The sequence below is a fragment of the Liolophura sinensis genome, chromosome 2 (assembly GCF_032854445.1).
Source record: "Liolophura sinensis isolate JHLJ2023 chromosome 2, CUHK_Ljap_v2, whole genome shotgun sequence".
In the NCBI taxonomy this organism is placed as follows: Eukaryota; Metazoa; Mollusca; class Polyplacophora; order Chitonida; family Chitonidae; genus Liolophura; species Liolophura sinensis.
The window spans coordinates 26,559,255-26,582,410 of NC_088296.1; the positions used below are offsets into that span (position 1 = coordinate 26,559,255).

Consider the following 23,156-nt stretch of genomic DNA (forward strand, 5'->3'; position numbering starts at 1 on the left):
GTAACAACACAGGACGGATATAAACCCGCTATCTCGCTTTCAACTGGCTCTGTGACTGAATTCAGAGAAGGCTTATCAACCATTAAGGGATCAACAGTAACTTTATCATGTGCTAAGTCATTTCCCAACAACAAATGAATACCCTCAAAAGGTAATGAAGGCTTAATGCCTACCCTGACAGGTCCAGATATCAAATCTGATGACAAATAAATATCATGAAGGGGAACACTGACAAAGTCACTAGATTCTACTTCTCTAATAAGGGCACGAACCCCAGAGTATGACTCATCAGAAAAGGGCAGAGTTTTCATCAACAACAGAGACTGAGATGCCCCAGTATCCCTTAATATCTTTATAGGGGTAGCACAGGACATGTCGCTTCTAAGCGACACAGAACCAGAATTGATAAATGGAGCGAAGCTATCCATAGAGCATTTGGGAATCTTATCCAATCCCGTATCAGCTAACTCAGATCTGCTTTTAACTGTTGATGTAACTTCCGGCAATGTTTTGTGCATTGTAACACAAAGACCTGTGGGCTTAGACTCATTCTGAGCTTCCCGTCTCCTTTTCAACGTGTAACATTCACTCATCACGTGACCTACCCGCTTGCAAAAATTACAAGTGACCCTATTTCGAGGACTACCATTCCAATCTGAACTACGTGAACCATGAGCTGTAGAACCACTGGAGCCTGGTGTAGAACTCTTCTGTGTAGAGCTACCTCTACCTGTTGCATGTGACTGGGTATTTCTACGTGTAAATGAATTAAATGGCTTACCCGTGTATGTAACCTTATGTGTCAAGGAATAATCATCAGCTAAACTGGCTGCCTCTTCAAGTGTACTCGCCTTCTGCTCACCAACGAACACCTTTACATCACTATGAATACAACGCTTGAACTCTTCTACCAGCACAAGCTGACGCAAACTTTCAAAATCCTTGCCTATTTTCTTGGCTATACACCAGCAATCAAACAACTGCTCCTTAGCTCGACCAAACTCAACGTATGTCTGATCTCTACCTTTTTCACAGTTACGAAATTTCTGGCGGTAAGCTTCAGGCACCAATTCATAACCCTTCAAAATTACCTCTTTCACATAGTCATAATTGGAAGCATTCTCTACACTTAGCTGAGTGTAAAATTCCCTGGCCTTTCCAATTAGCACACTCTGTAATAACATAGTCCAGAACTCTTTAGGTCACTTCATGCTATTTGCAATTTTCTTAAAATGCAGAAAATACTTATCCACCTCTTTTTCCTGAAAGGATGGAACTAACCGAATGTATTTGGTCACATCAAATCCTGAACCCTGTCTACCGGAAGGACCCGGTTTCTCATCTCTCTCTACCTCTAACTTTTTCATTTGGAACTCCAATTCTCTTTCCCTCTCTCTTTCTTGCCTCTCTCTCTCCTCTCTCTGCACTTCCCTCTATCTTTCCTCTCTCTGCACTTCCCTCTATCTTTCCTCTCTCTGCACTTACCTCTCTTTCTCTTTTTCCTCTTTCTGCACTTCCCTCTCTCTTTCCTCTCTCTGCATTTTCAACTTTTCTAACTGTATCTCATGTTCCCTCTCTTTCTCTTTCTCTCTTTCCTCTTTCTCCAATCTCAACTTTAACTCAAACTGCTTAAACTTAAGCTCGGCATCAGACTGACCCTCGAACTCATAATCAGATAATGCAGAACTATCAAACTTACCTATCTCCACTAAACTCACAAACGAGCCGTTCAGAGACGTAGAGTAATGTCACCTTGTGGCAGAACGAACGTCCTTTGCAAAACTGAAAACTTCAGTTTAGAGTCCTTGACGACCTTGTCGGTCAGGTGAGGTCAGCGTGTTAAACAAATTACACAGTCAACACTGTATAATCATAATAAAGATCCGAACACCAATAAACGTGACTTCCGCAGAAATTCACATAAACCAGATATCAGTACAACTGTGGTACACAAACGGTGCCGGCATAAAAATCTGTCCTCCCAAATGAAACTGGCATCACCAGCTCATATCAATATAATGGACTCGATACGAGAGCGTCGCACACTCTCCTGGCTCCCAGTGGATGCAGCAAAAATACCTCCACTCTGCACAGAAAACACGGCTTATATACGTTCCAGGTGGATTCAACTATTTTTAAACACAGAATTAACAGCCAATGAACAGCCAGTGAAATAAACAAAGCATTGAACAAGGTGCTTTCCATCCGGTCTGCGCTGTACATAAATAACAGGGCCTGTTATGCTTATAACATATAACACAAAGGTCCGCAGACTAACAGTACATGAAAACGTTAAATAGTCATACATAACATTACGAATGAAAGTTTCAAAGCGACGAACTTTAAATCAGCTTTGAGAAAAATCACATTTAATATTAGACAGTAATCTAAATATCATTATTAAACAAGCCTAAGAGAGTCTCCAGTGGCTCAGATGACAAATGTGATGAGAAACTTACAATAAATATTACTACGACTACAAGTACTATAAGTTGTTAAGACCACAGATCACCATTTTTGGTGCTGACAACTAAATATTCAGGACGTCCTGCAGCAAAACAATGGTATTGCTCTAGGCAAGGCTATTGATGATTGTGCTGGAGATGTTTAATGCATTTGTTTATTTATTTGATTGGCGTTTTTACGCCGCACAAAAGAATATTTCACTTATACTAGGGTGGACAGCATTGTGGTGACAGGAAACCGGGCAGAGACGGAAGAGCCCCCGACCATCCACAGGCTGCTGGAAGACCTCCCTACGTACAAGAGGAAGACAGTATGAGCTGGGCTTGAATTCACAGAAACCGCATTGGTGAGATCCCACTGTGTCATTGCGTCGTGCTCGCACATTAACACCTCGGCCACGGACGCCCCGAGATGTTAAGAAACTTAGGTCCAGTGATGCCTTGAATGAGGGCCAAGTCAGACGAAGACGTAGTTTTATTGACAGATTAGTTAATTCTTTCACAGATATTGTTTTAGGTTTACCGTCACCAGTCATCGACAGGTCAGTGATATTTGAGTGTCATTTAGTGTTGATACTTTCTTGACCACATTGATGAATGAAGTTTTCAGGACAATCCTCGAGGAAGAGACGAGGCAATGTGCTTCTGGAAAAGTTGTGACCCGCTTCTCTTTTATAAACAGTCGACAGAGGAGGCCTTATAGGTTTTGTCGCAATTTTAACATTATCTCATTAGAAGCAAATCCCCATGGCCTTCTCCTGCACATCGGAATCGAAAAAAATTTATTTCTACATTGGCCATTAAAATCCCCAACTTTTGGCATGTAAAGCACCTGGAGGGATTAGGTATGTATAGGTCTACTTGGGCACAGTACCGGCAAATTGAGATCGACTGAGGAAAAGAGAGGTTATTAAATGACGATAAGTACGTATTGAGTTTGCTGTCACTGTCACTTTTATGTTGTGAATCTCTTTACATTTACAACTCCTTGCGATTTTAGTTCGGAGCATATCTGCTCCAACCGATTGGTCAAACTGGGCCAATCTGATCTTCATTCTCTAACCAAGTAAGAGCTGAATTGGAGTGTTGGGCTTGAAAATCTCAAAAAGACCGTTCTCTTTAATGAAGGGTCGCAACCCAGGGCAAACACAAATAGACCTACTTCTCTACGGCCTCTCATACAAATATCGGAGATGTGAGTCCATTATATTTCACCGAGGGCACACGGCAGAGCTCTATGTTACGACAAGCTTGCCAAGTAGACTGACGTTCTATTCTTTTCAGCCCGGAGACCCCACGAGGGTAATGCCTCTTGAATCCAATGGGCAACTATTGTAGCTATAGCAAGCCGCGGAAACCATTGTTGAGATATCACACAGTGTAAATGTGTACAAACATACTCAGGGATTTACCTCCCCCTGCACAGATCAGGTGCATTTCCCCGAACTACGCATGTTCTGTTTCACTCTGCTAAGTTTCACCAAGTTGAGAAGTGGGCTTTGTGTTGACAGGTAAGTACTGTAAAATGGTTACATGTAGTTTGGCTGGAAAACGATCACTCAGATTAAGGAGTTGTCTTTACTTGATCGTATCACTGACTGTCAGACACAACTTAACTGGTCTGGTCGTCCTCAAATCGACACAACGTAGATATACGAATGGGGCGTTACCTTCTATAGACTTTAACATTAGCCATGTCAGCCTGTGTGTGAACCTCTAACAGTAGATATTTGTATATCAAGGAAAACGACTGCTTTTTGTTCAAGTTCATACTGTTTAACTATGTCGATCTTGTCACTATACATACAGGGCGATAGTAGGTTATTAATACGAGGTTCTGAAGCTTTGACCTTGAAAGGCATTATGCAGTTATGCTGAAGGTCGATTACTGAAGGTGACGTGCTGCCTATGTCACACAAAGTCCGAATATCTTGCCTATCTTTGTTCACTTACAACGTCCGCCTATGTGGCCCAAATATATAAACTGTGAGTTTACTTCGTGATCGTGTGACCCACTCTCAGACAGTACTTAATTGGTCTGGTCTTTCTTAAATGGACACGAAGTGGACGTACGAGTAGGGGTGTCTCTTTGTATAGAATCCACTCTCAGCCTGTGTGTGATCCTCTGACACTGTCTATAAACAAACGGAATATGTTCGTCTCAACGAAAACGACTGATATAATTGGGTTAAAGTTCATACTGTCTAATTATGTCGATCTTCTCACTATATCCAGGATGATAGTACGTTATTAATGTATATTTCTGAAGTATTGACCTTGAAAGGCATTGTGAATGCTGTTGCTGAAGGTTGTTTGTTGCCGGACGTGTTGTGTGGGATTAGGCCTAAATACATGTAAACAACCAGAACAGCTGGCATGTAAGGATCGCTGTTTGTTTACTTACAATGTTTGCCGCTCTGCTGCAAATAATAAAAACTGTCTTAGTCAAAAATTGTTTAGTTAGGATATACATGTTCTCATATTCCAAGCGAAGCAGAAACAAACACCATTTTTTGAAGTATTTGGTTTGACCCGACTCGAGTTTGATCTCTGGTCTCCCGACTTCGAGGTGAACTCAAACACAAGGAATTTATTACACTGTATAAGTAAATCGATTCTTAAAATTATGTACTGAATTGCACGCAGGATTTTCAGGGTCACGCAACTAAAAGGGTACATGCATTATTAACTCAGCAGGCATAACAACCTAGCCCGCTGATCACCCATAATGGGGTGTGTAACCTGACACAGCTGAGCCAGTCAAAACAGCGGTACACTACACAAAGGTCTACTTATACATTAGCTCGAGCTGCGTGTATGGAGATACAACAGACGCTGGCCTACTTCTGCAGTCTACCTGAGGTTACATATCTTCGATCCAGGCTTTTTGGTTCCCTCTAAACTGTCCCTGTCATAACATTGTATCTAACTGGACATGTACCTCACATTTCTAGGGTGGAGTGGAAGCTGCATTTACGGTTTAAACATTTTGTTTGATCAGTGTTGATCGGGGGTATTGCAGCTCTCTTGTAGTCTGTACTTCTGTGGTTTCTGACAATAACATAATAAAACACTGGGAGCTGGAAGACTTTGACCTAAATTAATATACGTTTAAATCTCAGTAAGAAATGCCCGTGTTACTCGTCACTATTAGTAATGTGATATTTATTACATTTCTAAAATTCTGCAGATAGAGATGTTCCAAAGGTTTGGCCCTATTATCATACAGTATTTAGGGTCAAGTTACCTTCGTGACCACACAAATCTGCTAATTGTGGGTGGGAGCTATATACCTATCGAACACATCTGCCCAAACCGTCTTGACTATACCTTTGTCAAGAAAGTCTCTCGTGCGTAATGAAAGGTAGAATCGCTAATTTTCGAACTGACCAGAATGGATTCTTTTTCGGGAAAGCGACATGCACATACCCTCTTCGAACATGTATAGGCGCTTTGATGTTTCTTAAATAAGAATTGGGGAATAACGACAAACAGTACTGTACCCAATATGTTGTTGGACCACGGGAACAGACGGAGACAGTGTGCTGTCTTGGACGTTAATATTTTTGTAAGTAGGAACATCCTCACAGCTGCCAGTCTGAGCTACATGTATTTGCCGTTTTTATTTCAGAAAAAAACCCTAAGAGAATAATGGCCGAAAACAAGCAGAATCAAGATGATGTTCTCACATGTTCTATATGTATGGCAACATTCCGGGAACCAGTAATGCTACCCTGTCAGCACAGTTTTTGTAGAGAATGCATTGGTTTGTATGCTGACAAGTCCAAACCTGTACAGACAGATGAGACCTCTGGCGGCACGGGGAATGAGGACGTTCACCAGCTGATAGCATGCCCAGTGTGTCGGGCACCGACCAGTCTGGGGAGAGAAAGTGTGGCTGGTCTGCCTCCCAACTTTCACCTGGCGGAAATTGTGGAGAAGTTCTCTGCTGTAAAGGCTGAGGATGACATCCCATATTGTTCTATGTGTGAGGACAAACATACTAAAGCTGTCAAGTTTTGTACCAACTGCAATGTGTTGTACTGTCAGGAATGTCTTACAAATTACCATCCAACGAGGGGGCCTCTAAAACGTCATCGACTGATTTCCTCCCTGGAGTACCTCTCCCAGGAAATCTCACAGGGCCAAGTTAGCAGGGACCACCAATCAACTCAGCAGCCGTCATGTGCTAGACACGGTCAGCCATTCATCTTGTACTGTGTACCATGCAGGATGGTGATCTGTCTGGGGTGTGTGGTTGAGCATCCGGAACATGCTATGCGGGACATACCATCTGCAGCTGCGAATGACAAGGTAATGGGGAAAAAGACATTCGTATATCAGCCATCAACCAAAATAGATGTTCAGAGTCAATAATTGCAACGTCAATTCCCAAAACAACGATTAACACGAACCACGAAAAAAATGAAGAAATTACATAAGTTCAAAATTACTTTGGAACCATGCTAAGAGAAGTAGTAAACAGTTTTCAAAGACGCAAGGAATGTTCTAGTCGAATAAATTAAACCACTATCTAAATCATGTACCATGCTAATATATAAGTCGATACTCAAAATAAATATGGCATGATTTGGAACTATATATTCACCCAAAGTTTGTGATATTTAGAGAAGAATGGAGCTTTTGTCCTGTACTCTAGCGAGTCGTTTGAAAGGTGGATTTGTTACTGTAGCGTTTTTTCCCATTACAGTCTGCTGTTTTACACAAGACTAGTGAACTGGAGAAAGTCTTACAAGAATCTAAAGAATCACTGTCAGGAGTTATAAGGCTGCACAAGAAGATACAGGTTAGTATTTTTCATTAAACCTGTTCAGCCTGTGTTCTACCGCATACCCTGGTGAATGAATTTGGACTATGTAGAGTATTGCTATCATTCACAAATCTAGGTAACATACAGCTGTCAATCATCTAGCCTTGATAAAGCTGTCTTTGTCATATATTATATATGTAAATTACAATTAAACAGTTAAACCCGAACCCTGACAACTTTTTATAAGGACTTAAACAGGGTAATGCATGGACTGGTGCGGGAATTCATTTGCGTGAAGGACGAGTCTATTTTACCTATTTCTGGTTTATCCAATCAGACTACCGTATTATTAATAGGCTTTCTTCTCACTGACACACACGCGATGTGCCCACCTAAGACCAAGGCCTGCATTTCATATATCATCGCCGATCATGCACTGTCATAATAATATCTATAATATATATATAGATGTAGTGGGGCGACAGCCTTCGGGTTTGAACCAAACCAGGGGGGTGCCTGAGGTACTGTCAGAAGCATCTAAGGCTTCACCGTCAGTTGTGATCGCACGATTGAACCACATAGCTTTGGGTTTTGAGTCGACACTTGCATGTACATCACTGGACTAAAGGGAAATCCCCTCCATCCCGGCGGTGCATTGTAGACGCAGTTGTGTAGCGCTTATATTTCACCCAGTCACAGATAGGCCTACATATATAACTTCTTGAACACAAGAAGGTCTGGATGAGGTAACGGTTTTTCTGTCTGACAGGAAAACCAGGAACTTCACACTCAGGAGGTAGAAAAGGCTTATTGTGCAGCCTTGGAATCTTTACAAGCCTGGAGACAGCAATCCATAGATGGCATAAAAACCCGCTATTCACAGTGGAGTGTGGAGTGTAGTGCTATACTCAAACATTACCAGCTACAGGCCCAGGAAATTGAGAGGATGGTACAAGATTCCAAAGATTTATTAGCGTCAATGGACGTCGAGTGTTTAAAGGTAAGTCAGACCTGCACAATCTCTAGTACTGAAACGGTTATCACGTGTTCAAATGGATTTCCTGCTGCCAGATCTATTAAAGCTTTATTTTTCTCAGTGTTACCCTCCGGCTGCTGTCCACTTTTCTACCCACAACAGAGTGTCCCATTAAAGCAGTAAAGTAGTGGTATGTAATGTCAAACTATAATGTTTTTCATTAACAAGGTTTGTATGTAAACAGATCTTTGCGGAAAAATGGCTTTGTATGAAATACCATGGAATTTATTAAGCGGAATTGAGAGCTGATGTGGACTGTGTAATAGATCAGGGAATGGTCTAAATGTTTGAGGTAAAAGCCAAAGGTACCTGTGTACTTTGACAGGTAAGACATTTCAGTTCCAACCGTGTTCTTGTTACGTGTTAAGGTCAAACTATGGTTACAGTATCTCCGTTTCGGTAATCATCTCTACATCACTGTATATGTGTTTTCAATTCTGTTTTTTTGACAGGGTTCCACGGGCTTCACCAAAACGTATGTATATATGAGTTGTATCTGGCTAGGTTTGTTATACATGTGCACGTGACTATCGCTGGCAGATATGTTTCTGTAACACTAAGTATCAGTACTGTAGTTGTTCAAAACATGATCCAAGTTTAAAATATATCTCATCTTCAAACATACGTTTGTCCAGGCAAATCAGATCTAGCCTACTGGGAACATCATGGCTTTCTCATAACTGCGTGGTACACAAGATTACTACACGACTGTGTCTCTTTGTTTTCTCTCCTCTTCTGAAAGAATTGATGACCAGCTGAATGAGATTAGAGCGGATCTGGAGAAACATGAAGTCAACCAACAGAAACTTCTAGATTTCGTACAACATGATCTTGTCTTCCCTAGACACGTGACAGTCAAGGAGACAATGCAAGGAAGTCAGGACTTAGAAGCAGCAGTCGGTGGTCAAATGTCACGCCTACGTGTCACAAGTAGGTTCTTATATGTATAAAAGGTATACAGTAGAGTGTGCTCAGAGGACATAAACGGCTGTAGAGTTTACATTAGTATGTGCTTCGAAGACACAAACATAAAATGGAGAAGGCGCACAGCTTTGTGTGTGAAAAACACACGATACATTGTGTTAAGAAAACAAACCGATATGAGCTGTAATACAGTAGGGTGCACCAAGAAAATGAACAGCATTCAAAGAGAAAGGAAAATGAGAAGAGTTTCCAAAAAGGCGCAAATAGTATGTGGTGTACGCTAGGGTGTGAACAAAACACAGGCTGATCTCAGGTTTACAGAAGAGCGTGAGCAAAAGGCACAGGGTAATACAAGGTGTACAGTGCACCCTACTGTATATCTCACAGTGACCAGAAGACACAAACTCATGTGAGGTATACTGTAGGATGTGCCTAGAAGACACAAACAAATTTGAGTTATACTGTAGGGTGTGCAAAGAACACACAAACTAATGTAAGGCATGCATTAGAGTGTGTACAAAATATAAACTTATGTCAGGCATCCATTGAGGTGTCCACAACAGATACAAACTAAGATGAGGCATGTATTAGGGTGTTCACAAAAGATACAAACTAATGTGGGGCATGCAATAAGGTGGGTAAAAAAACATACAAACTAATTTGAGGCATGCAAAAGGGTGGGCAAAACAGAAACAAAATAATGTGTGGCATGCAATAAGGTGGGCAAAAAAGATACAAACTAATGTGTGGCATGCAAAAGGGTGGGCAAAACAGAAACAAACTAATGTGAGGCATGCAATAAGGTGGGCAAAAAAAATAAACACACTAATGTGTGGCATGCAATAGGGTGGGCAAAAAAGATACAAACTAACGTCAGGCATGCAATAGGGTGGGCAAAAAAGATACAAACTAATGTGAGGCATGCAATAAGGTGGGCAAAAAAGATACAAACTAATTTGAGGTATGCAGTAGGATGGGCAAAACAGAAACAAACTAATGTGAGGCATGCAATAAGGTGGCCAAAAAAGATACAAACTAATGTGAGGCATGTAAAAGGGTGGGCAAAACAGAAACAAACTAATGTGAGGCATGCAATAGGGTGGGCAAAAAAAAACATACAAACTAATGTGAGGCATGCAATAGGGTGGGCAAAAAAACATGCAAACTAATTTGAGGTATGCAATAAGGTGGGCAAAAAAGATACAAACTAATTTGAGGTATGCAGTAGGGTGGCCAAAAAAGATACAAACTAACGTCAGGCATGCAATAAGGTGGCCAAAAAGATACACACTAATGTGTGGCATGCAATAAGGTGGGCAAAAAACACATACAAACTAATGTGAGGCATGCAATAAGGTGGGCAAAAAACACATACAAACTAATTTGAGGTATGCAGTAGGGTGGGCAAAACAGAAACAAACTAATGTGAGGCATGCAATAAGGTGGCCAAAAAAGATACAAACTAATGTGAGGCATGCAAAAGGGTGGGCAAAACAGAAACAAACTAATGTGAGGCATGCAATAGGGTGGGCAAAAAAAAAACATACAAACTAATGTGAGGCATGCAATAGGGTGGGCAAAAAAACATACAAACTAATTTGAGGTATGCAATAAGGTGGGCAAAAAGATACAAACTAATTTGAGGTATGCAGTAGGGTGGCCAAAAAAGATACAAACTAATGTGTGGCATGCAATAAGGTGAGTAAAAAAGATACAAACTATTATGAGGCATGCAATGGAGTGGGCAAAGCTGATACAAACTAATATGGGGTCTACGGTAGGATCTGCCTAGAAGACAAAAACTAATGTGAGGTATGTAGTAGGGTGTGCACAGAAGACACAAACTAATGTGAGGTACAAAGTAGGGTGTGCACAGAAGACAGAAACTAATTCAAGGCATAAAATAGGCTGTGCACAGAAGACACAAACTAATGTGAGGTACAAACTAGGGTGTGCACAAAAGACACAAACTAATTCGAGGCATACAATAGGGTGTGTACAGAGCACACAAACTTATGCGAGGTATACAATAGGGTGTCTACACAGGACACACACTAATGTGAGACATAAAATAGTGTATGGTACTTGTAAAGTGTACTGTGGGCTGAGAAACCAAAAGGCATTCAGTAAGCCATCATACGAAACTTAAGTCCAAAGTAAGCTCCATACAGCATGGTTTGCTAAGAAAAAAATAAAAATGTAGTGTATAGAACGGTATGATTTTATCAAAACAAGGAAAGCACATTGCAGTTATCTGTCAGTAGCTGTACCGTTAAAGTAGTACACATGGTGGTGTAACCCTTGATGTCTACCTGATATTTACACTGTGTAAAAATCAGCAAGTGTAATGTTAGATCATTACTGGTGTGTGTGTAATCGTTAGTGTCCGAGTGGTATTTACCTTATGTATACAAATCAGCAGGAGCACTGTTAGAACAGGACACATAGTAGTGTACCCTTTGGTGTCTGGGTGATATTTACCTCATGTGTAGAACTCAACAAGTCCACTGTTAGAACACAACACATCGCAGGGTACCCCTCAGTGTGTGGGTAATATATACCTCATGTGTACAAATTGGCAAGTGCAATGTTAGAACAGGACACATACAGGAGTGTGCCATTTGGTGTCTGGGTGATATTTACCTCATGTGTAGAAATCAATAAGTCTACTGTTAGTACAGAACACATCGCAGGGTACCCCTCAGTGTGTGGGTAATATATACCTCGTGTACAAATTGGCAAGTGCAATGTTAGAACAGGACACATACAGGAGTGTGCCATTTAGTGTCTGGGTGATATTTACCTCATGTGTAGAAATCAGCAAGTCCACTGTTAGAACAGAACACATCGCAGGGTACCCCTCAGTGTGTGGGTAATATATACCTCATGTGTACAAATTGGCAAGTGCAATGTTAGAACAGGACACATATAGTAGTGTGCCATTTAGTGTCCGGGTGATATTTACCTCATGTGTAGAAATCAGCAAGTCCACTGTTAGAACAGAACACATCGCAGGGTACCCCTCAGTGTGTGGGTAATATATACCTCGTGTACAAATTGGCAAGTGCAATGTTAGAACAGGACACATCTAGTAGTGTGCCATTTAGTGTCTGGGTGATATTTACCTCATGTGTAGAAATCAGCAAGTCTACTGTTAGAACAGAACACATCGCAGGGTACCCCTCAGTGTGTGGGTAATATATACCTCATGTGTACAAATTGGCAAGTGCAATGTTAGAACAGGACACATCTAGTAGTGTGCCATTTAGTGTCTGGGTGATATTTACCTCATGTGTAGAAATCAGCAAGTCTACTGTTAGAACAGAACACATCGCAGGGTACCCCTCAGTGTGTGGGTAATATATACCTCATGTGTACAAATTGGCAAGTGCAATGTTAGAACAGGACACATATAGGAGTGTGCCATTTGGTGTCTGGGTGATATTTACCTCATGTGTAGAAATCAACAAGTCTACTGTTAGAACAGAACACATCGCAGGGTACCCCTCAGTGTGTGGGTAATATATACCTCATGTGTACAAATTGGCAAGTGCAATGTTAGAACAGGACACATATAGTAGTGTGCCATTTAGTGTCTGGGTGATATTTACCTCATGTGTAGAAATCAGCAAGTCCACTGTTAGAACAGAACACATCGCAGGGTACCCCTCAGTGTGTGGGTAATATATACCTCATGTGTACAAATTGGCAAGTGCAATGTTAGAACAGGACACATATAGTAGTGTGCCATTTAGTGTCCGGGTGATATTTACCTCATGTGTAGAAATCAGCAAGTCCACTGTTAGAACAGAACACATCGCAGGGTACCCCTCAGTGTGTGGGTGATACATACCTCATGTGTACAAATTGGCAAGTGCAATGTTAGAACAGGACACATCTAGTAGTGTGCCATTTGGTGTCTGGGTGATATTTACCTCATGTGTAGAAATCAGCAAGTCTACTGTTAGAACAGAACACATCGCAGGGTACCCCTCAGTGTGTGGGTAATATATACCTCATGTGTACAAATTGGCAAGTGCAATGTTAGAACAGGACACATATAGTAGTGTGCCATTTGGTGTCTGGGTGATATTTACCTCATGTGTAGAAATCAACAAGTCCACTATTAGAACAGAACACATCGCAGGGTACCCCTCAGTGTGTGGGTAATATATACCTCATGTGTACAAATTGGCAAATGCAATGTTAGAACAGGACACATATAGTAGTGTGCCATTTAGTGTCTGGGTGATATTTACCTCATGTGTAGAAATCAGCAAGTCCACTGTTAGAACAGAACACATCGCAGGGTACCCCTCAGTGTGTGGGTAATATATACCTCATGTGTACAAATTGGCAAGTGCAATGTTAGAACAGGACACATATAGTAGTGTGCCATTTAGTGTCTGGGTGATATTTACCTCATGTGTAGAAATCAGCAAGTCCACTGTTAGAACAGAACACATCGCAGGGTACCCCTCAGTGTGTGGGTAATATATACCTCATGTGTACAAATTGGCAAGTGCAATGTTAGAACTGGACACATCTAGTAGTGTGCCATTTGGTGTCTGGGTGATATTTACCTCACGTGTAGAAGTTTACTGTTAGAACAGACGACATTCAATGTGTGTTTATTTAGTTATTTGATTGTTGTTTTACGCCATAGTCAAGATAATTTTCACTACACGGAGGCCAGCATGATGGTGGGAGGAAAACGGGAAGAGCCCGGGGAAACCCACGACCATCCGCTGTTATTGGCAGACTTTCCCACTTACGGCCGGAGAGAGAGCCAGCATGCCTTCCATGTGTACAAACCAGCAGGTGTACTGCTAGGACAGAACAAATAAGATATTGTACCCCTGAGTGTCTGAGTGATATTTACCCTATGTGGACAAACCAGTAGATGTACTGTTAGAACAGAACAGGTAACATATTGTACCCCTGAGTGTCTGAGTGATATTTACCCTATGTGGACAAACCAGTAGATGTACTGTTAGAACAGAACAGGTAACATATTGTACCCCTGAGTGTCAGACTGATATTTACCATATGTGGACAAACCAGTAGATGTACTGTTAGAACAGAACAGGTAACATATTGTACCCCTGAGTGTCTGAGTGATATTTACCCTATGTGGACAAACCAGTAGATGTACTGTTAGAACAGAACAGGTAACATATTGTACCCCTGAGTGTCTGAGTGATATTTAAACCATGTGGACAAACCAGTAGATGTACTGTTAGAACAGAACAGGTAACATATTGTACCCCTGAGTGTCTGACTGATATTTACCCCATGTGGATAAATCAACAGGTGTACTGTTAGAACAGAACAGGTAACATATTGTACCCCTGAGTGTCTGAGTGATATTTACCCTATGTGGACAAACCAGTAGATGTACTGTTAGAACAGAACAGGTAACATATTGTACCCATGAGTGTCTGAGTGATATTTACCCTATGTGGACAAACCAGTAGATGTACTGTTAGAACAGAACAGGTAACATATTGTACCCCTGAGTGTCTGAGTGATATTTACCCCATGTAGACAAACCAGTAGATGTACTGATAGAACAGAACAGGTAACATATTGTACCCATGAGTGTCTGAGTGATATTTACCCTATGTGGACAAACCAGTAGATGTACTGTTAGAACAGAACAGGTAACATATTGTACCCCTGAGTGTCTGAGTGATATTTACCCCATGTAGACAAACCAGTAGATGTACTGTTAGAACAGAACAGGTAACATATTGTACCCATGAGTGTCTGAGTGATATTTACCCTATGTGGACAAACCAGTAGATGTACTGTTAGAACAGAACAGGTAACATATTGTACCCATGAGTGTCTGAGTGATATTTACCCTATGTGGACAAACCAGTAGATGTACTGTTAGAACAGAACAGGTAACATATTGTACCCATGGGTGTCTGAGTGATATTTACCCCATGTGTACAAACCAGTAGATGTACTGTTAGAACAGAACAGGTAACAAATTGTACCCCTGAGTGTCTGAGTGATATTTACCCTATGTGGACAAACCAGTAGATGTACTGTTAGAACAGAACAGGTAACATATTGTACCCCTGAGTGTCTGAATGATATTTATCCCATGTGGACAAACCAGTAGATGTACTGTTAGAACAGAACAGGTAACATATTGTACCCATGAGTGTCTGAGTGATATTTACCCTATGTGGACAAACCAGTAGATGTACTGTTAGAACAGAACAGGTAACATATTGTACCCCTGAGTGTCTGAGTGATATTTACCCTATGTGGACAAACCAGTAGATGTACTGTTAGAACAGAACAGGTAACATATTGTACCCCTGAGTGTCTGAGTGATATTTACCCTATGTGGACAAACCAGTAGATGTACTGTTAGAACAGAACAGGTAACATATTGTACCCCTGAGTGCCTGAGTGATATTTACCCTATGTGGACAAACCAGTAGATGTACTGTTAGAACAGAACAGGTAACATATTGTACCCCTGAGTGTCTGAGTGATATTTACCCTATGTGGACAAACCAGTAGATGTACTGTTAGAACAGAACAGGTAACATATTGTACCCCTGAGTGTCTGAGTGATATTTACCCTATGTGGACAAACCAGTAGATGTACTGTTAGAACAGAACAGGTAACATATTGTACCCCTGAGTGTCTGAGTGATATTTACCCTATGTGGACAAACCAGTAGATGTACTGTTAGAACAGAACAGGTAACATATTGTACCCATGAGTGTCTGACTGATATTTACCCTATGTGGACAAACCAGTAGATGTACTGTTAGAACAGAACAGGTAACATATTGTACCCCGGAGTGTCTGACTGATATTTACCCCATGTAGACAAACCAGTAGATGTACTGTTAGAACAGAACAGGTAACATATTGTACCCCTGAGTGTCTGAGTGATATTTACCCTATGTGGACAAACCAGTAGATGTACTGTTAGAACAGAACAGGTAACATATTGTACCCCTGAGTGTCTTGTCTGAGTGATATTTAAATCATATGGGCAAACTACCAGGTGTACAGAACAGATAACATATTGTAACAAATACCTCAGTGTCTTGACCTGTAATATTTAACATATATCTGACATCAGAATATATGTCATGTCTCTTAATTATTAAACAAGTATCCAAGTAAAAACTCACCATTATTTGCTAGATTCAAATGTAGTCAAACACTTATTTCAGAGAGAAAACAACCCTCATATTTGTTTCATTATCAATAATGAAGTGTAAAAGATTCCATTATGTATATAGAAATAATTGTTGATCTAGATGTATTTCCTCACTTGATAATAGTTTGTTTTTAATATTTAAATATATTAACTCTGTTTTAAAAAATCTATTGACGAAAACTGAATGCAATACTTTTTTACTACTAATTATTCTGATGGATTAAATAGTCTTTGGGGCAATGTTACACAAGTTATGTGTGGCGAGTTACCTCCCCTACTACACAGACGGCTTCGGTAGCTGGTTACACCAACAGGCCTACTACAGCTTCATAGTGAATTGTGTGCTCATATGTGCTATAACTGACAACTAAAACCTGTGTCGGATAGAGGAAGGTATTGTTCTTGTTGTAAGTGATAAGTTTCAAACAAATTAGAGCGTTAAAAGTCTGTATTTTAACCCAGTACTTGGTCTCTGTCGTACCCGTCATTTAGTGATGGATCCAGATCTTGTCGAAACTCAACTCTTTTAAACTGGCTGAAAATGACAGAGATCCGTGTATAAATTACATTCATACCAGCGATATGTGTCATTTTAGTCCAAGAGATTGTGCTGAGAAGGTAAAACTACGGTATGTGTACAGGTATTTACACCTCAGTCTCACAGCGTGTGTTTATGATTTGCTGTTGTTCATGCTGCTTCTGTTGTGTTTTTGCAGAGCCGACGCTGAGATTCACAGAGACAGACGACAGGAAGCTGAGAATCACTGACAGCGGCTGTGTGGTAAAGGCTGAGGGCTCGTCCGTGTGGAGGTGGAGGAGAGCTGTGACAGACGGGCGTTACCAGACGGGCAGGTACTACTGGGAGCTACACATCACCTGTTCACATGACTGTTACTGTCGTGTAGGAGTGACACAGGAGAGCTGTGATGTGAGTGAGGAGACAGACCCTGGCCGTAACTCCTGGTACATTGAGATGTTGTACAGTGGTGATGAGGTCAAGTGTTATAGTCACTGTGCTGGTGGTGAGATCAAACCTGGCTATCTACAGGACAGACGTTACACACGACCTCATCACCTGGGTGTGTACCTGGACTGTGATGACCACAAACTGACAGTCCTGGACTGTGACAACAACCAGGTAATGTACACAGTCAGTGGTGTTATCGTCACAGAGCCTCTCGTGCCATGGGTTGAGTTTGTCGGGTATGGATCTGTGTCTGCTCGTCTGGTAACGGGTGACTCTGCACATCTGCCTCCAGTTCTCTGTGATATGATAAGCACTTCCTGCCCATCGGGTAATTATTCATTACACCTTTTCCATCATATTATAATTTGTTGAAATAGACTCTTTTTAAGAAAAATAAATGACCAGTTTGTAGATGTTTTAGTTAATGTGAGCAGTGTGGCTAATTCAGTATGTATAGCTTCTTCTGCAAAGTGGTCAGTGATCTGTCACAAGCTTACAGCTGGGTGTAGTTATACACAGTCTGTCTGACTTGTCCTGGACATCAATGTCAGTTTTCTTCCAGACAAAATACATGTAGATTATGACTGGGTAGTTTTGGTTTTAGTAATGGAGACTTGTAAATCAACATAATCAAGAGTGTCACTGAGCAAAACAGGTCCCAGTTTATACATAACAATACATAATATAGTCAACATGGTGCATGGAGTAACTCTTGTTGTGTTATGTAACTTTAGTTCCTAAGAAAAAAACTGAATGGGTGAAGTATCTTTATGTAAAATATTTTAGGTTAGGCCAGAGCATTGATTTTCCTTAATAACTATGTAGTAAATCTTCAACGTGAAAAATATGTATACCCTAACTTTCGCGTGGTACTTTGCCATACCTCCACATGCAGCTTGCACTTTTGTCTACAACAGTCTAAGCTACCATTTTTTTTAGCTACAGTGGCTGAAACTAAGTCAAAACACCTCTAGAGAGGTGGGTAATACCAATGGGGAAAAAGTTTTCAGTTCTATCCAAAACAAATAAAATTCTGATGTCAGTTTTATCCTATCAGTCCCACTTCAGTTTGGTAGGCAAATCTTGGACCCAATTTCCTGAATTGTTCATGTGTAACTTATAAACAGGACAAAGTTTTAAGATTTCTTGTTAGTGATATCTTTATATGAATTTGGCACTAAAACCAATATCTCACATGGCTAATGGCAAAAGTCAAATTTCAGGGCTGTGGGTAGTGGCCCACCTGGGTTGATACTATACACCTAATTGTCTGGGATAGGATGTTTTGTGGAGAATGGGGTTTTAAATTTCTGTTCCATAAAGAAAATCTACAGAAATGAGCATTTACCCTGTATTTCCTTAAAATGCAACACTTACTGTCTTTAGATGCTAAAATTTTACCACTTTTTCCCAGCTGTGCAGAAGTTCTGTAAAAATTGCTAAGCCTATCCCCTCTTGTACCTGTAAAAATGAATTAAAAAACTATACAAATTTTTATAATTATTGTTGCACGAACAGCACATTTAATCAGATTTCCTCAAAATAAGAAGCATATCAACTTTCAGGCCTATTTTGAAACACAACATTGGCACATTTAATGTTGTAGAGTCTCACTTTGCATACAACAAAATTGTAATACATAATTGTGCATTGCTATACTAAGTGTCAGAATATGTGATAAAAATAACTTGCTATGTCTAAATATATACATCCTGAAAGAGTTCTGGTCAAATAAATGCAATCTTACATTCACCTGTGTAAATGAAATTTGGAAATACAAACCTTATAAGTGTGAGGGAGAAATTTTGCATAAATAGCAGAATGGGGGTTGGGGTGTGAGGTACATACATGTAAACAGGTTTGGGGTTGTAAGGGATGGGCATAACCCATGGTAAATACCCAAAATGTAGTCCAGTTAAGTTAAGACACTCCAAACTTGACCTTATCACAATAAAGGTGGTCAAGCAAAAGTAGGTTTTTTGATTTTTTTCTTTGATTTTCCTTTACTATTTATGCAGTAAATTCGTCAAATTCAACCTCAAAAATATATATCTCCTACTAAACTTTCATGTGGCACCATGCCATACCTGTATATGCAGTTTGCACTTTTCTCTACAACATATCAAAAATCCACCTAGCATTACAGCCATTCGTTTGAAGTGTGGTTGCTGGAAGTGAAGTCATAACATCTTGTTACCTCGGTAGCCTTCATGGGGTGGGTAATAATACTGGGCAGAAGGTTTTTAGTTCTATCCAAAACAAATAAAATTCTGACATACTTTAACTGGATGCAGAATAGCAGGGCAAAAATTTATAGTGTGTCTTTGTGGCAGTTTTATCCAGTTTTTTGAGTGCTCGTTCACACTTCAGTTGGGAAGAAATCTTGGACCCAATTGCCCGAATCGGGCATGTGTAACCAATAAGGTGTACTGGAGGTATACTTGAGGTACATCTGAGGTGTAGCATATATCTGATGGTGTGTCTGAGGTATACATGTACTTGGGGATGTAGGCCTACATGTATATGAGGTTTATTGAAAGTGAACCTGAGGTACTGTGGTTGGTAAAAAGATACAGGTACAGGTGGAGGTATAGCTCAGGTATATGCTATTGGCAAGGTGGAAGTACCTGAGTGTAACATTTAGCACACTGTTTTCATTTTTATTTTAGCAGAAAACAATCTCAAAACACTAAGCAAATGGCTGTATAAATTATAGATAAAGTTAAGTTGTAAGTTTGTAAGTGCATGCAGTTCTTTGTTTACAGTATCTGTAATTTGCAGCTGATTTACAACAACAACAGTGATTTACATTTACATGAGGTGCTTGAACAAAATTTAGTGCTACTCTTTATGCAAGTGTGTACTGGGGGAGAAAAAGGCTTATGTTTATTTTGTAAACATTTTTGTGATACAAAAAAAAAAACAATTTTGTAGTCATCATTTTGTTTGAAGTTAAATGCCTGAATCTGATCTTTTATTTTAAAACTTTAAAAAAGCGGTTGAGGTGTACCCCAAGTACATGGTCACTTACTTATATTAAAAAACTGTCAAAGTTTCTGAGGTGAACCTTAGCTACATCGTCTAACATGTCTAACTGTTGATATTTTTTAAAGTTGTTAAGGTGTATTTGAGGTATATTATCTCATCATCAAATACTGTTCTATGCTCTTTCCGTACATGTGGCTGGTGTAAACTTGAGGTACAGTATACCTCAGATAATATAGATGGGGTGTACATACATGTATCTTTACCTCACACTGAGGTATACATGAAACGCACACCCCATATACACCTCATTTATATCTTACACTGAGGTGTTCACCTCATGTCTGTAAAGGATATAGGATATAACCTGTCAGTTAGTCACCTTTTTCAGCGTAAACCAACAGAATCTCCAATAAAGCCCCATACTTCAACAGGTTTTTTGTTCGATTTTAATAGTAGTTTGTTCAGAAAGAATACAAACAAAAATCTTTTGTTGACATATCCTGTAAGGTATGCTTAATCCTATGTCCAACAAAGCATGTTCGGTTAGCGTGCCAGTTCGCTACAATGATCCAGGTGCCTCTCACCAATGCTGGCTTCCTTCCCAGCGGTGAGTGGGAAGGTCTGGCAACAACCTGCGGATGGTTATGTGTTTCTCCTGGTCTCTGCCAGGTTTCCTCACACCATAATGCTGGCAGCTGTCGTTTAAGTATGTACGGCCTAAACACCAATCAAATAACTCAAATCTTGATATTATTCTTTCCTGTATATTTGGCTAATTTTTTTCTTTTTTACTTCGTTTATTGAAACTTTGTCTTTACTAACACATTGTCACTACATGTACATGTACCTGGTCATGGTTTGAACATATACATGAATGGTGTTATGCATTAGAGTGTAAACATGTCTCATGTTTACAATATTAAACATTTTGAGAAGTTCATCAGCTGTCTACACTCAATATAAACATGTGTTTACTGGAATGTCTGTTTCTTAATATATCCACCCCATTACTATGATGTGTTTAGAATAATAAACACATCTCTTAGTTACCAGACACTTCATTTATGAGTAAAAACCAACAGGTGTTTCAGAAATGTGTTTAAATGCAACACATGTTTTTTAGTGTGTAAGCAATGTAGGGAAAGATGTTAAGCATGTATACTATAAATTATAGATATTTCCTTTAAACGAGATTTCCATGTAATTGCTGTGATGTTAGATAATATGCATTACTGCAAATTGTATTCACTGCCCAGGTAGATCCCTGCCCTGTAGGTACACCATACTTTTGTGCAGAATACAAATTTTGTTCGGCTTGGATGTGCTTAGTCCGGTGAACTGATAGGTGTATAGCTGTTGCACCGTTTCTCTTTGGTTTTTTTTTTTAAATTGATGTAAACAACCCTGTCTACAATTTGTCTTTCAAAAACCTAATAAATTTGTGTTATGCATATACTGAGCGCTAATTCTCTTTTATTGCATACATGTATGAATAAGAACAACATGGGTTGTCTCTTTCTTATGTTAAATTAACTTCACCCAGATCCGTAGTCCTACATGTGCTTAAAGTAAATTGACATGTATAACATACACCCTGACATTATCTGTATGTAAGAGACTCACAGCCAGCTTGTAATGCCACTTATCACTATGTGTGTTCTACAGAATGGGTAGATAGTTACATTTTAAGTTTAACCTCAAAGACCACGATTCGTCTCCAGCATGACGTGCAATGTCAAAATCCCCATGCATGTATGTTAAATCACCCAACAATGTGTCCATCTAAAATCAGCTGGAAAATTATCTTTGATTTCCATATGTGAAAGTCTGGCTTGGAGTAATTTTAGACGAGTGACATCTATTAAATTGCAGTTGACATCACTGCATTTATTTTTCGTAAATTGCTTAAGCCATGGTGCTAGGGGATGTGTAAATTGCTACTATTTATTAACATGAAGAGTTAGAAGAAAACCCTGACTGAGGTGAATTGACAGGAGGCTGTATTTCGTCTGTTACATGTAACCATTTGCCAGCTATCACACTGTTGTCACTGCTCTGCTTTTACTCTCTCTGCTGTCCGTCTTTTAATTATACTGTACCTAATTTACTTTAAGAAGCGGCGTCATCACTAGTACTGTAGCTGTGGCAACTTGTGGTCAAGATTATGAGGTCATCTATTAGCGCATTACGCCATTGCATCTGCTTGTTGTTATTTTGATATGAGTTGTATTTTTATTCATCTACTTGTAGGATTCAGTGATATTTTGCCGTTTTCTGTCTTTTGTGTTGCAAAGTCTGAGAAATGTGCTAAATAAAAACAAATGATTGTATATTAAGTAATTTTTTGAATGATTGTTTGAATGATTGAGTAGGTGTCAGTGAAATGTAATAATACACATAAAACTATGAACCGTATGTAGTATTGTTACTCAAGTTTTTTTACGCATATGAACTTCATATTCAACATATTCAAGATACCTAGATACCTGATGGGTATCGTATCAGTAGTGCTAAGTTTCCTCACATTACCTGATGCGTATCTTCTCTGGGGAGCTGATTTCCCCCTCTCTGTAATACGGCATCTATACTTTACCTGATGTGTAGAAACACATCAAGGGAGCATACGTGACAATTGGGGGAGCTGTTTTTCATCTCTCTAATACCGGGTGCTCACATTACCTGATGTGTATCTTCTTGGGAGGGCTGGTATTCCCCTCTCTCTAACAACTGGTCCACGCATGGTTTTCCTCTCTCTGTAATACCGTGTCCAGACATTACCTGATGTGTAACTTCTCACGAGAGCTGG

At 39.9% G+C, this 23,156-nt stretch overlaps 1 protein-coding gene across 1 annotated transcript; it reads left to right on the forward strand.

Annotated features, from left to right (window-relative positions):
- Positions 1 to 6,116: 6,116 nt before the first annotated feature.
- Positions 6,117 to 22,665, forward strand: LOC135462623 (E3 ubiquitin-protein ligase TRIM21-like). The gene is made up of 7 exons (XM_064739847.1): positions 6,117 to 6,779; positions 7,177 to 7,272; positions 8,006 to 8,236; positions 8,725 to 8,747; positions 9,015 to 9,202; positions 17,112 to 17,690; positions 22,601 to 22,665. Exons 1-7 carry the CDS (start codon positions 6,117 to 6,119, stop codon positions 22,663 to 22,665), a joined length of 1,845 nt encoding a protein of 614 aa, XP_064595917.1.
- The last annotated feature ends 491 nt before the right edge of the window (positions 22,666 to 23,156 follow it).